This window comes from Tachysurus fulvidraco, chromosome 1 (assembly GCF_022655615.1).
Source record: "Tachysurus fulvidraco isolate hzauxx_2018 chromosome 1, HZAU_PFXX_2.0, whole genome shotgun sequence".
NCBI lineage: Eukaryota > Metazoa > Chordata > Actinopteri > Siluriformes > Bagridae > Tachysurus > Tachysurus fulvidraco.
This window is the reverse complement of record NC_062518.1, coordinates 13,798,366-13,814,680: the sequence shown is the minus strand read 5'-3', so window position 1 is coordinate 13,814,680 and position 16,315 is coordinate 13,798,366. Positions and strand designations below refer to the sequence as shown.

General features: G+C 38.4%; 1 protein-coding gene across 4 annotated transcripts in view; it reads right to left on the bottom strand.

The window, feature by feature from the left end:
- The window catches only part of nhsb (Nance-Horan syndrome b (congenital cataracts and dental anomalies)), a 51,946-nt gene extending 39,457 nt beyond the window's left edge, over positions 1–12,489 (bottom strand). For all 4 annotated transcript variants that reach the window (XM_027168413.2, XM_047801257.1, XM_047801255.1 and 1 more), the window contains exon 1: positions 11,907–12,489. In XM_027168413.2, the coding sequence (XP_027024214.1) occupies positions 11,907–12,315 (409 nt within the window). In that variant the 5' untranslated portion in view covers positions 12,316–12,489. The remainder of the gene's footprint in view (positions 1–11,906) is intronic.
- Positions 12,490–16,315: the final 3,826 nt, after the last annotated feature.

The window sequence follows — 16,315 nt, the reverse complement described above, 5'->3', positions numbered from 1 at the left end:
CAACTTCTGCTATCACCGTCAAACAACATGAATCTACATACTGAAGCTGATATAACCTTTTATACCGCATGCTGTGCGGTATAAAAGACTGGATGAAAACTGATTCTCTAAAATAATCTATCTGACTACAATCACCATATTGTCCCGACTAGCCCAATCTAGCATGGTTCCCATCCTTCTGGATTTCCCCCCCCAGCTGTGTCTGGTAAGCAGCTCGTTTGTTTCTGAGAGAACAACATAGATGAGTCATTCTCTGCAAAACATGCACATTTGTTTTTCTTAGCTTGGTGTTAGTAAATTTTGATTTTAGTTCTATCTCGAACAGACACAGAGCACATAGAGTTCATAGAAGCTCTACAGCTTACTGACGAGACTTGGCCTGTTACTGAGAGCTTATCTAGGACTATTTCAACGTGTCATCGAGTCTTCCAGTGTGGCTGATGATGCTGCCACTCATTTAGAGAGTCCTGCTATTGAACCTCCCAGTATGGTTGATGGTGATACTCAAACAGTCTCAGAGGATCAATGCAAGCATCAGACTAATTTGTCCATTTTGACGTATTAACCTTACACAATCAGGCCAATGAGATCTTCTGGCAGTAGGCTTGCCAGGCTGCAAGGGCCGCAAGGTGGCGTATGGCATGATGGAGATTCTACTTCCTCCAGTCTTTAACTATCCTTAACTAATTGTGTTTTATGATTTAAATTTTGACTTTATTGTCCAATAAAAAAATTGTTTATGATTTAAATCCAATATACATCAAATTTTGGTGCCTTGATCTCACCCATGTTGTCTTCTCATTTGTTACACATATACAATTGTAGCTGAGGCCATACTGTATGTGGGCTTAGATAAGCCCAAAAATACACTACACAGCCTTCATGTGATCCTACCTTCAAGTGATAAATATGAAGATGTCGTGGATTTTATATTGATAGCATCTTACACAGTTGAAGATACCGTAATTTTTTTTAAATAGACCATTTTCACACTTGAAAAATTTACTCCCAGTGGTAATTGCGACTGCTTGTTCTTACACAGTGTCCAAGTGGGAAACTTCTATTTACACTAATTCTGTATTGTCTGTTATGTATCGTAGGGTAACCTAAAATAAAAATAACTTTACAGTATTTGCATGATATCTTTGATAACATCCTCATTACTGAAGGAAAACCAGATCAAATATGAAAGTCACTGTGATCAGACCCATAAGCAGCATTAATATTTCATTGAGGTCCACGCTGCAGCAAAAGTAGTGTGACCCACATTTTTCATAAATGTGTTACAACCTGTGCTACTTTTAAATCTCTGGCTAATCTCTCATACTTCCATCATTCAAGCCATTTTACTGGGTTAAATCTTTCCATATAGGGCCAAGAAAGCTAAAGAAAATCCTAGCAAAAAACTCAGAAACTACAGACCTTTGTGTCTTTACAGTTATTTACGACCAGAGCTGTGATTACTTAGCACTTGTTGGCATTCCTAGCTGATTACACTAGCAAACAAAGAACTCTCTTGTCTTGTGACACTTGTAATTTGTCTCCTGTGGAGGTCTAGCAACTTTGTAGCACTAATGTTAATGCTAGTAATTAAAGACAACCCACTAATCAGTTTGGAAATTGGTTGTCTGATGCTAGGCTTTGTATAAGCCTGCTAACTCGTTTATTAACGTCCGCTCACCAGAGGCACTGAGCATCTCTGCTATTTCATAAACTGTTCCTACGGTATCAAACAATAAAATGCAGGTAGGAAATAAAGTTTTCACTGGAGACCTGAAGAAATGAATACAGGCTTCTGAATTTTATTTCTTTTCACTATGAGGTGTTACAATTCTAGAGTCTGAAATATGAATCCTAAAGATAAAAAATGCTGCCTTATTATTTACTGTAATTATTCTCCATGTATTATATTGGCCGCCTCATAGACACAGTCAAGAACCTTAAACTTAAAGAAACAAGTCTTAGACCACCAACTATTTCCCCTACCCTCTAATTCCAAACCAAAAACTAGTCTTAGTCAACCTGGGAATTCTTTCAGGTTTCAACAGGCCCAGAGGAAGCAGGTCCCACATCCCCGACTGCATGGATAACGGAATTCCTCTCATCAGTCACAGAAACCTGTGGTGACACGCAGTTGCAAACATGTTCCCTGCATAACTAATATGCTGGTCTTTTTCAAAGCATTTAATAAACCATAGTAGAACAAAAAGCTTTAAGGAAAATCATTGTAGTCTTTGACAATTTGGGATTCAGGAAATTTTTCAGTAAATGAAAAAATCTAGACGAAATAAATCAATGGAAATATTGTAATAATATGGAAAGTTTTCTACTTACGTTTAGCATACTTAAAATTTTTTTAGCATCAGACAGCTTCAAGAACAACCACAAGATTCAGAAGCTTAAGTCCAAATTTCAACTATTTAGGCCAAACTTTAAACATATGAAATACAAGAAAAGAAAAGCAGTGAGTGTATGTACCACTCACTCTCACTCACTCATTTTCTACCGCTTATCCGAAACTACCTCGGGTCATGGGGAGCCTGTGCCTATCTCAGGCGTCATCGGGCATCAAGGCAGGATACATCCTGGACGGAGTGCCAACCCATCGCAGGGTACACACACACACTCTCATTCACTCACACACTACGGACAATTTTCTAGAGATGCCTTCTATGTACCATTTTTTCTATTTTAAATCTGAATCTCTCAATTGTTGCAACCAAAAATCCATGATTTTTTTTTTTATTTGACTTTGGTGTTTTTTTGAGTGAAACTAATCAAGTTGGTGAAATGGCAGTGAAGACACATATGTGTTGACTTTCTATTAGAGCTGTAGTCTATATTTGAAGCATGTGAATCAAAGAGTGCTGTGGCTAAACATGTGTAGTTTCACAAATTAATGAAATCCTAGAAGGACTGTTTAAGATTTTTTTACCTAATTTAAGAATTTGTATGTATATTTTTCATTTTTTAAATAGCTGATTAAAAAAAGTGCCACATCTTTGTGTGCACTGATCAAAATGGTGGCATCATTGACTCCCTGTGGATGAAGATATATCTTCTTCTCTCTGGCGTAAATCTTCGTCTCCATTCGACCTTCTCTTTCTAGGGCGTGTATGAGACCTCTCCATCATACAAGCAAGCATCTCTATGACAAGCCTTGTTGAGAACCTTGATGTGTCTCCAGTGCAAATCAAAGGGCATTAAACATTAAAAGTACTGTCGAACCCAGAAGCCGGTTGAAAGTAGGGCACGGAGACTGCTAAGAGGCAGAAAAACTGTCGACGTTCCTCTCTTGGCTCTCTGCTCTTTTATTCAGGGAGGTATTAAATATGTAAATTACTGTACATGCGTGTTCAAAGATTCATGCTTATGTCCACTAGGAAAAAAAAGATTATTAAATCTCTTTGCAAGTCTGCTTAAAGTGTGTCTGGTCCAGACACATTTTAAGTTCAAGGTAATGAGAGAATAATTTTAAAATGGCAGAAAAGGTGAAACCTTCAGAGACCAAAGAGCCAGTGAGGCTCCAGAGTGAAAGATAAAGTAATGGAAAGTCAGCATAGCAAGTCATATTCCTCAGGGGTGAGACAACACCTGTCACTAACCCCCAAATCACACATCAAGTCACCAAGCAGGCATGCTGGGAAGTTTTAGAGTCATGTTTTTAGGATGAGGGCTTTTAGGGCTTCCCTTGAGCTCTCACACTGATAAATGATGAAAGGTGGGTCGTCACTGTGGGCTTGAGTGTTCTACCAGATCCATTTGTTTATCTTTGTTTAGAGCCAGTCAAAACACTAGGGCACTGTGCGCTTGTGTGTGTGTGACCTTGTTTGATGGGCAAAACAGCCAAAATATATCATACTTTATTTTGCCAAACATCTAAATGTTATGTTCTCTTTGATTGTTATTCATTTAATAAAACATGACATTTTTCCCACTGTGACGTTTCAAAGACTTTTACTCATACTTCTGATAGACATTAATGCCTAAAATAACATATCTATAAAGCAAAAAACTACGTTTAGACTGTTCTGATGAGAGTAATAGTGAAAAGTGAATAATACAGAATATAAAACATTTAAAGTAATATTGTTTGCAAATAATTTTTAAAATGCAGATTTTACTTCACATTACCTTTAAAAGTGTGATTTTTTTTACAATCCCACCTAGGTGTTTTTTTTTTCTCTGAGAGATTTATATTAGATATTTTACATTAAATGTTACACCTAAACTCCAATAAAAACAATTTAAATCAATAAATGTTTTTTTAATGATTTCAATAAAAATTGACATATATTCTTAATTACTAAATAGAAACATAGAGTTAAATGCTTAACAATACAGTAATTTAAAACAAAGAAAAAAAATAAAGAAAAAAGAAAAAAATTAAACTGTTTAAATAATAACACCTTTTACATTTTAAACCTTTTTTAAACCTAATTCCTTGTTTTTATTGTTGTGATTATTTTTATGATAGTTTTATTTTCTTTGAAGAAAAACTTTGAAAATAACCATGATGATGCAGTCTCCATGCCACAATAATAATGATAAAAGCCAATTTTTTCACTGTGGGGACATATCTTTATAAGTACAATTAGACTATTATTTGTGTCCCCCCTTCAAAAATTGCTCATTAGAAACTTTATACTGTATTTATTGTCCCCCCCTACTGTTAAATGAAATTTACGCCCATGCTGATTATACATGTGCTTGGATCTTCAACTCTCCATCATCAGTAAGATGTTTGAGTGACAGCGGCTAAATACCCAGACCAAATTTATTGGTTTTCATAACCCCATTTCAAAGCACTTATATGAAAATATATTGGCAATTAATTGGATAGAGCTTTATTGTGATTGGGGTTGGATTCTCAGGAAATAACTGGGAGGTGATGTGTGCAAAGTCAAGAACAAAAAGCCCTTTGTAGGAGGCTGATTTGTAGAAAAAATCCTACAGCCTAAAAAAATGTCAGGAGTCGTACTTAGACTGGTTTAAAAATTATATCGATGTTAAGGCTTTTAGACAAACATAATGAAGTTGCTCGGCAAATGAATGAGACGTGAGTGCAGGATGCAGCCATTTATAAGTGAATCAGCAGCAGATGAGATTGAGATGTGAGTGGAAGAGGCTGATAATATACACACAGTGTTGGTAAAAGTGAAATCCCACCAAATTGTCTGATTTGTTTTATAGTATATGGTTTGTGGACATCCTATTGCTAGACTCATATTTGATGTTTGAGCATCTCATTCCAGAATTACTCCGCTGCTGCTAAAATCTACTGTGTATGTGATTTGGGTTCCTTCAGTGAGATCAAACACTGAGAAGGTCTGGAGGAGGTCTGCGGTAAATCTGGTGTTCACTGGGGATACCCAAGTTCTTTTATGACAACCTTGGCAAACCATGCTGTTATGGAGCTTGCTTAGTTACAGATCCAGTGAAAAAGATTACAAAGACATCGTATACAATTGTGTGCTTCCAACTTTGTTGAAACAATTTGGGGAAGAAGAACATGGTTTCTGTTCTTGGCCATATAGTCTATGTCATATAGTGTATAATGAGGTTACAAATTTAAATGTATACATCCTGGCAAAATATCTAGCCAAGGCAAAGCTATTTATCTACACTCAGTGAACCACATCATGTTTAATAATAAACAGGCATGCGAAGACCGTGATCGCGTGATTAATCAGGCAGAAATACAGGTTGAAATTTTCAATTCGTCAGACTTTAAGAGTAGCCTCTCAGCCCTTCCTGTGATGTGTCGTGATGGATGGCTTGAGAGGAAGTTGTTTAACACTTCTTTCCACCATGTTATGTTAACCCCGTTGTTAGGGCAAGTGCACCTCAGGGCAAACATTGCAGTGAAAATCTCTTCTTGACCCTTTGAACTAATCCATCTGGCGGTGTCAGAGACAGTAATAAAAAAAAAAAAGGATGCCCTAACATCAACAGCGTGTCTCAGGAGTTACTCACAATGAGTCTGTAATTACAAGTCTACAAGCTTTCAAGAGAAATGTCTTGGGGTGAAATTGGAATGTGGCACCATTTGCACAATTTAGACATACAAATGGGGAGCACATTTGTTGGTCCGAAGCTCAATCCTGACTATTTCTAATTCAATTTAGCAAACTCTCTCTGCAACAGCCAGAGATTTTGGTTCCAATTTACATGAATAGAATTCCAGGATAAAATGGTACTAAGGATTTCTAAATGCCACCCAAACGTATTTAAATACACTAGAACACTATTTACTGTATGTAAGTAAAAACAAGAGAGTGATGCGATGCAGACATGAAATGGATTTAAATTAAAATTAATTAAAAATTCTTTAATTTCCTGAAACATTTTATTCCTCTTAGTCACAGCGATTATAAATATTTTAACATATATTCAAGACTTTATATTCATTTCTAGCTAGGATGAACGTTATGGAACGTCCACCAAACTACAGTTCATTCCTGTTTAGCACTATACACCTTATAGCACCTATAAAAAACATTTATTCACCTTATTTTATTTCCTTGAGGTTAATAAAGACAGAAAAATGCAGATTGTCATTGAGACAACTGAGAAAGTACAAGATGCAAAAGGCTCCCTTATTGACAAATCCCAACAACTTTGTAAATGTTAAATATATGCATCCTAAACAAAAAAACTCACATATGTGCCATTCAAGTCTATATTTGTCTACAGTCTTAGCCTCAGACGTCACACCCACTTTAGGAGGTTTGAAGTCATCATCTGATTGGATGGATTTTGCAGGATTTCTAGGAGTCATGTGTTCTGCCTTTAACAATACACCCGATATGACTTTCCTCTACTTTCCTTATGGAAATTTTGTTTATAACTGTGATAATGGGCACTTATGGGGATTTGCTAAATGGTGGATATTCCAAAAGATGTGACTTCCATGGTATAGACTCATTCATTTTCACGAATTTGATTTTTCACTTAAATAAATATGTGGTTGCACAACAACATTTAGCCCATTTTCTTTACATTTTCATCTGCCTAAACATGGCGCTGAAAAAAACCCAATCTGTTCGCTTCACATGTCAGTCAGTCAGATTTCTCTTGGGCAATCCGTGGCCAATAAAACCTGCTATATAGTCAAGACCCTCTGGCAATGCAAGACTAATAAGTCTATAAGTCTAGAACTGTTTGACTATAGAAATGATAAAGTATCAGAACCGGCCTTACATTGTTGAAGAATAGTAATCAAGATCTGACCAATGAAATTAAAGATTTTTTAATGTTCAACAGCACTGTTGTATAAGTTAATAATGTGGATTATAAAATTTATTTTTCCACATAAACCTAGCAGATGAGAATGATCAATAATACCATGATTTGGTCCACAATATGAAGGGTTTAGTCTTGATAGAAAAAAAAAAAAGAAAACCTCTTATGAGTCACCATTTAAATGTACAACAGGAAAATAACATAATATTAAAGTGCTCTGGTTGTAGAACTAATTAAAGCATTCCTCGAGAAGTATGCTCCACTATATTTCTGTGCTTTTTTGAGTCTGTGTGTGTGTGTCTGTGTGTAAAACTGTAAAAGCACTTATGCTGTAAGACCAGAGGCTGAACAATCAGAGCTCAGCTCTCGGCAATGCTGTCCGAAGCAACAAGGGTGATGTTTTTTCTGTAGCTCCTTCGCTTCCAGGTCACTGGAGGCCTGTGGATGATATCCAACATCAGAATGGCACACTGCTATTCTTTTAGCTATTACTCGAAGTAAGAAGCGTAATGTGTGCATTCAGTTCTGTTTGCCTGTCCACAAGCACCAATGTGTGCCTCTATATTCACTGACCTAATAAACAAAAAGGACAATGAATTTGGCTGCAAGGCCACTCTAAGCTGAGCAAGAGTGAGAGAGAAAGAGGAAGTGGGGTTTTAAGGAAAAAAATGAGGAAGAAGAGTTGCAGCAGTGAAGCCTGGTAAAAGGTTTGGTCACATCTCCCTCAGGTTTCTGTTACTAAGCAGACACAGAGTTGAGGACATGGCTGCCTCGCAGCTTTTACATGGCAAAAGCAGCGCACAAGCTGCTGATCCAGACCCTTTGTAAAATACCGCACACTGTGGAATCCCTGGAATTCTGCTGGTGTACTGAATCTCCAGTATCAAACATGTTCTTCTGTATTTTATCCATTTCAGCCAAGCTCAAACATCCTGATTTCAGTAGAACTGCTTTGAATTCCTACAAATTACAGTTACAAAAAAAAACAAAAAACAAATTAGCTGAAACCTGGAGCAGGACTTCTTCTTGAAAAACAATTCATCATGATCAGAAAAACAAACCAACCAATACAATGACGCCTAGCTTGTTAACTGGAAAAGATAAAAAAAAAGCAGCCATGGGAAGGTACAAGTCTATATTTCTGCTTCGTCATATATTTCCAAAGTACCGTAATCATCTTTGCTTCAAACACTCCATAGCCTCAAGCTAAACCACACATCCTGAGCACTCACACACCTTTGTAATTTCCTCCCTTCTGTACAGGACCATCAGCAGGACTGTAATGGCTTTGGGAATGATAGATGAATCCATGTCTGATTTATACCACACGGCAGTAGAATTCCTGATCTGATTCTGATTGCTCAGCAGGTGTTGATTAGTGGTTAAAAACAGCAGCAGCACTGATAGTAGTTCTAACATAAAACTTCAAGATGCAGTAGAAGTAATGCATTTCCACAAATGGTTTATCATTTCCATAGCAACTTGTTTGCTACGACTAGTATGACCACTCTGCATTTCGAAACACGTGTAACTATGTTGAGATGGGTCTCCAGTATCAGAGAGGAAAGCAATTATTAGCTATTATAAGCTAGTTATATTATGTTCACTGACACAGGAACAATGAGTTTTATTCCTTATGGAGTTTCATATAATATGAAATATCTCTTGCCCTGCATTATGTTTTGACCATTTTTTCTCGTCCACTGACCAACTCGATTTGTTTCTCGCTAGTGTGTTTGTGTAATGCTAACTTAGATTGAGCAGAAATTAGAAGTGTTTGCATCAACAATTTCTGATTGTAGCATTAACCTAATTTCTATGTTTGACTCTTTGACTGGGAATAAAGTGTCTGCCACAGAAATTACAGCCTTACTAAAGCCAAGGCTTTTTTAAGCTCAGTCTCAGACTGAGACCGTACACTTTAGCTTGTTTATTTTGACTGAAAAACGCAGCAGGCTTCGCAAAACGGCTTAGTTTGTCTCCTCTTATTAGATGTTTGCATGGGATATTATACACCAACCCACATAAAAACAAACAGACACACACACTTCCCGGGACCACACACTTGCTCTTGTTTTTTTTTTTTTTTATTTAGCATGTTTACACAAGCTTGTGTCAGAGTTTCATTAGCAATTAATCACACCAGCTCAGGTCAGGCCGACCCCACACCTTGAACATGTCAACACACTTGTCATGTCAACACACTAAGCTGAATGGTACTTTTCACATCTCTGTTATGGTAGGGAGATTTTAGGAATAAAACACAATGGAGTGGAACATCCCAAAGTGTTTACCAACACTTCATGTTTATCTTATCCACTGAATACTGTGGAAATAAATAAGTTGTTCCTTTCCTCAAGTTCCTCTCTTAAAGTTATGAATACAAATAAATGCAGCTTGTGTTACAAAGAAAAAGTCCTCTGTCTTTAAAGACTTTTCCCTGGTGGAAAAGCTACAAAGATCCTGCCTTGGAGTCTCATTCCAAATCAGAATTCTTCTATTCCATATTGAAGAGTACAATTTTTTTACACTTTCTAATCCATCAGATACTGCTTCACACACACACACAAAAAAAATGAGATGTGACAATTTTGGCCAGTTTGTTTTTTTCTGCATTATTCATATAAGGATTCCGTACCAAAAGTCCAAGTGTATTAATTAGCTGCATCCTACATGATTTTGCGCTGACACTATGGACTATTTACTCTACTGTCTAGTGTAGGGATTCTAGAAGGGTTGTATCGTCAAATGAAACACTGATATAAGCTAGTTTTAGCAGAATTTAAGTGTCATTTGTTAGACATCTTGTCTACAAGAGTGTTGTCAGCCATCTTGAATTTTTTTTCTCATCAAGCCCCAGCACCTTGGAGCTCTGCCACTTCCACTGTGGAAGCAAAGCTGTTGAGTCCAAGTGTCCAACGTTCCACACTTGTTTTTTGTTTTTTTTTAAGAATGGATAAACACATCATCTGGGTACTTGAAGTTCACTTTTTTTTTTTAAATTTTCAGCATAAACATAAAGACTACAGAACGATAAATATGTTCATTCATTCATTCATTCATTCATTTTCTACCGCTTATCCGAACTACCTCGGGTCACGTAAGTATGTGATTTTGGATGCACCTTTTGAGTGCAAGCTTGATCTTAACACAATCTGTTTGAGCTTACAACAAGTTCAGTGAGAAAACGAACTTCAAGTCCAGTTTGAAATCACTTCCTTACCTCAAACTGACAGCTTCACATTCAGCATTCTTAATCTTCCTAAGATTTGACCCATGTGTTCAAAGTTGGCTCTGGAAGTGCAATTATAAACTTGGAGGCAATCTTTCAGAGACTGTTTGGCTACCTGAACTAAGAACAACCATTACATTAAAGCTCGTGGCTGACATGACCTTTGTCCTTATGGAGGGACTTTCAGACTCACTAGCCAAAGGGGGCTTGGGGAGGGGTGGAACTATAAGGCCAGCCAGTCTGTTGGTGCTATCATAGTCCTGTCAAAGCTCTCTGGGGGACTTTCAACAAAGAGAACCCACACTGGGACTTTGATACATAACAAAAGCAGACACACTCTCGAAGCAAAGATGGCGAGCCAGCCAGGCCACACATAATAAACCTGTTCATTAAGGTTTAAGGTTACATAGTAAACCTGTACTTTAAGTTTCTAGATACCTCAGAACGACATTCAGGAAATGTCTAAGTCCATTATTGCTCATTATTAGTGCTAACAGATTTTTTTTTATTTCAAGTGCTTTCTTGGTTTGACTAGCAGTCCTGCAAGTGATGAAGTGTCAGTCTAAGAGAGTGGATGGAGCAAGAAAAAGGTTCTCTCTTGATCAGACCCTACCTACAGTAAGAAAAAAAATCATTCTGTCGTTTGACCTACATGGTTAATCTTTCCATGTTCAAATCAGTTTGTGTTGTCGCTCAGAGAATGCTTCGAAACAGGTCATAACACATCTGTGAAAATGAAAGCCATGGTCACATATCACAGCACCACAGTGCATTTGGTTTGAAGGCAGGAACTGGAGCACTTGGTTCACTGCATCTCCGGCTGCACCTGAACATCATCTTGGAACTGAAAACAACACAGCATTCTCTCACAACCCCTTCATATCAGACTGGCAGATGTTAATTAAAGATGCATGAACGTGCCCATGTGTTACAGCGATGCACTTCATTACCATCCATAACGCCATCGTCATGCATATACAGTACGCTTCCTACATTATTGGTCTTCATCCAATTCGAAAGAAACGGCTATAAAAAACAGTAACGATGCCTGGCATGTGTATGCAGTGGATGCATTTTCCATGTTAATAAGCGCAGAGAAGCCATGGCGCACCTTCCTCCTCCGAAACAGCACAGAAACCGCCGAGAATGATCAGCACCACTTACTCGTGACCACCTCAACGTGTTAAAATCGACAAATCCATTAGAGCTCGAGTGTTTAGTGGCAGTTTAGATCATTGGGAGGCGAAAGCGCAACCGGGGCGCGACGCAGGTGCTGGTTACGCATGCAGGCGTGTGATACATGATAATGTGGAAGGATAAAGAAAGGGGAGGGGTATCAAAAGCTCACCAGATACCTTAAGGACTTATTAAACATATTGCAATGTATCAGAATCGATACGCATGAGAAATCAAGCGCGCGTCTACTTACGCACAGCTTCCAGTTTGGGATCAAGCGCGGCGGCGGTCTGCTGCATTTGGCCTATTTTGCCTTGCAGCAGGCGCACGCGCTGGCTCGTGGCGACGACGTCGTCTTCGAGCTCCTGGAAGATGGAGCACGCGTGTCTGGCCAGGTCGGCGAGTTGGCGGAGACTGCGCGCGAGCGCCACGTTGCTGATGGAGCGCAGGTCCTCGAAGAGCAAGCCCTCATCGTTGGGAACGGTGTGCCTGCACAGCAGCTGCGGCTCCACGATCCGTTTGGCGAAAGGCATTTTTTTGCAAACCCAAAACCGCTCTGTACTCCTTCCCACCACCACCACCACCACCACCAGCAGCCGCTGCAAACTAATCCGAAGGGGAAATGTTAAAAAACAACCTTGAAAATTTAAGCCAAGCTCCATGGATCCACCATCCAGACCTCCATGGCTTCTTCCATCTCACTTCATCACATCGGGATGGAGTGCGCTGGAGGCGGCGGTTTCCCCCCAATGAAAGTCTCCTCTCTCCTCCTCCTGATTCCTGCACGCCTTTCGCTGAGCTGCTACCTTTTCCCTTTTTTTCATCCAACGCTTTGGAGGGGTTTTAAAGGAGAGAGTGAAAACGCGGGATGGAGTCTGTGGGAGAGAATGTGCACTGCACAGACCCGCGCTATAGTACACAGCTAATTAATCATACTTCAGACACAATTGTTCACAATCATTAGTCTACTCAAAAGTAATACTTTTTGTTTGTTTGTTTGCTGTTTGGTTTGGCTACATAATTAAGCAGAAAAACGGTGTATTGAAATGCTTTTAGTCATTTATGTAGGGTCTCTCTCTCTCTCTCTCTCTCTCTCTCTCTCTCTCTCTCTCTCTCTCAGGATCAGGATTTCACCAGGATCACTGACCGCATTTTAACCAGATACAAAGTATTTGTTCAATTTCCAATTATTAATTTGTGTGTGTGTGTATGTGTGTGTGTGTGTGTGTGTGTGTGTGTTTGTGATTGTGTGTGAGAGAGAGAAAGATTATGACTGGCGTTGTTTATTGTAAGTGTTTGTTGCCTTTTTGGACTCCTTTATCATTTGTAATGTTGGCTCCCATTTAAAACAGTTTGGCTAAAGCCCAGCCATTTTTAGGGTCATGACTGAGGACAATGTCCCATCCATAGACAAGCTGTTTCGTGTTGAGCTTCTGTTCAAACTGACCATCAAAAAATACCCTCTGGGCATCAGCATTAGAATGTGGAAGCACTAAAACCAAGGCTGCGATCATTGATAGCCTCCCATATTGGTTCAATCCAGTCCAAAAAGGAAGCAGGGGCCTCTATTACTCAGATGTTTTCTCAGATGAACCACAGGCCTAGACTACTTGTTCTGAGCAGGCTCGACTAAGATCTCCAGGGGAGACGTGCTTGATTCCTGCCCAGTTCCATAGAGAGAGCCGTACATTTTGGTGTAATAGTAAGTTTTTCTGCGCGAGAAATACAATTTGTGGCAGGAGAGCATGACAAAAGACCCAAATGAGTGACTGTCATGCTCAATGTGTGATACTTGATAGCCCTGTTCAGGTGGATGGTGGGAGTGTGCATTAATGTATTTTTGTGCCTGGCTTTGGTTGTTCAGTGATGGAACAAAAAGCTGCATTTGTAGAAATTACTGAATAATGTGCTTTAAGGTGAACAACAGAATAATAAGCTGGGCCTGTAAAGGTTTATAATGTCCCTTTACACAAGTACATTAATTTTTCAGTTCTAACTGATTTTAAAATAACCAACACTAGCCTGGTAAAGTTAGCAACTCCATTTCTCATCATGCATAACGGCATTGATTATTTTCCTATAACATCATGCTCCCAAGAGTTTTATTCCCTTCTTAGATAACCATCCAAGTGTACAATGAGGCATCAAAATGGGACCCATAGAAGATAACAATCACAAATATGTTAGATTTAAAGCACAGGCTTATTTTAAAATGTAGTTTACATATTTGTTTAGTAGGTTTTTTAGTGTATTTTGTGGAGTAGCTTGTCTGTGTTTAGGGTAAGACCTGCATTTAAAAGTGCAAGTGAAGCTAAATGGAGCTTTTACAAAAATATATGACACTGACACAAAACCTAAAGTGTGTAAACGCATGCATTTTAAGCTGATGTGTCGAAAAACAGCGACATCTGGTGGACAAACAGCGGCAAATGTAACTGCAATTTGAATTCATAAAAAAAGAAGAAAGAAGCCATTATTTGTCACATATACATTTCAGCACAGTGAAATGCTTTTTCTCGCATATTCCAGCTTGTTAGGGCTCAGAAAGTGTCACTGGCCCTTAGGCTCAAGGGACACTTTGGCAGTGCTGAGGCTGGAATCTTCTGACAATAGTCATGACAGCCTGAGTGCAATAACTGTGTAATTTGGTCAAATCAGATCCTTGGTATTACCCTTTCCAGATAAGCCTGAACACGGAAGTGTAAAGAAGTGTATGTGTGGGTGTGAGAGAAAGAGAGAGAAGCACACAGTCCTAGGGGATTGTAGGGATAAAAATACAATCACTACAAGTGCGTATATATAAACACTTGCATTCACTAATTAAGAGATGAAACATCTACATTACAGGTCAACATTTTAAAATGACACACCAGTGTTAGTTGAACGCACCTCAGATATGTGGCCCAGTTACTGTGCACGTTGTCACAAATTCTACTTCCACTGCCATTTATTTGCATATCGCCAGTACTGCAGGTCTAGGATCCTTCTACAACAGACGGCAAAAGTGACTGAACGTTAGGAAAATGCCACGTTTTATAGGATATTCCACAATCTTAAATGAGGTAATTGTAATTTCTATGGTATAACTGGAGTATATGGTATGGTAGTTTAGTGGTTTACACAAATGCCTCACACTACGAACTTCCGCCACAGTGCATGCATTGAGTTTGCATACTGTATTCCCACTTTGCTTTGGGGGTTTCCTCCAGATACCCCGGTTTCCTGAGATTAACCTCAAAATGTCTACTTTTCTTGAATCTCATCTCATATTTTAAAGTTTTGCTTAATTTACATAAAATCTGAATCTTTTTTGGGTTTGAAATTTTAAAATCATGTTTTTTCCTATTTTCTATTTTTCCCCCCACAGAAAAAACACAACACATGCTTGATTTTGCTGCAGCTTTTTTGAAGCTTGATTTTGCTGCAGCATTTTTTTTTATAACTCATAACTTTTGAATTACAACACAAAATCTTAGTCAGAAAGTAAAAAAAGGAATAAACACACCAGAAATGTTGAATAAAATATTTACTTTTAATACTTGTATCAGCTTTCAATTATACTTCCAAGTATCCAGGTGTCACAGAATGAAATTGTATCCAGATCGAGGATAATCTTTACTAAGGTTATAAAAATTTTTTTTATCAGCAACATGTTGAGAGTAAAGTATCACCTTTATAGAGCTGTAATTGCGATTGCTATGGATTATTTCGAGCAATATTAAGTGTCTCCTAGCTCATGTTGTCACGATAAGACAAAGGCGAGTGAGGATCCAAGTGCAGTTTAAAGTTTAAATTCAAAACACAGATAAACAGGCAGGCAACACAAGGCAGAACACAGAGCACACAGGGGACATGGACACACAACATACCAACAATGACTAACACCCGGGAAGTGAACAAACAGTAGATATAGGAAACAGGAACCAATCACAAAGCGGAGACAATCAGAGACAAAGACAACACACCTGGAGGAAAGCTTCAGTATGTTAGTGTCCATGGTAACCAATGAGTGGGCGGAGCAAACAATTAACAGCAGGGCAAGACAGCAGACAGAAACAGGGCAGAAACACAGACAAACTCATTACACATGTACAGTAAATACACAGTTGTATTTCTTTTATAATCTGCGGTCCATTAATAGTATTAAGTAGTACAATTTTTTTTTTGAGATTCGATGCAAATTTAGATGCAAATCTAAAGATGCAAATTTAGACAAGAAATACAGCAAATTTATTTATTTCAAGAAAAACAGAATGTGTTTTGAAAATTTGTATATAGTATTGAAAACACTATGAATATTCGGACGGTGATATTTTAACACGTTACAATCCTTCACGCTCTCTGAGATCACAAAACTCAGGACTTTTGGTAGTTCCCAGAATATCTAAGTCTACTAAAGGTGGTAGAGCGTTTTCTTATTTAGCTCCCAAACTTTGGAATAGTCTTCCTGATAGTGTTCGGGGCGCAGACACACTTTCCCAGTTTAAATGTAGATTAAAAACTCATCTCTTTAGTCAGGCGTACACATAATACATCCCATAATATCATGCACCAGTACATCAGACCAGCACATTTTTATGAACAGCAGATATGTTAATCCCTTTCCACTGCTTCTCTCTTTGTACCTATCCCGAGGCATCCAGACATTGTACCAGCTCCCAA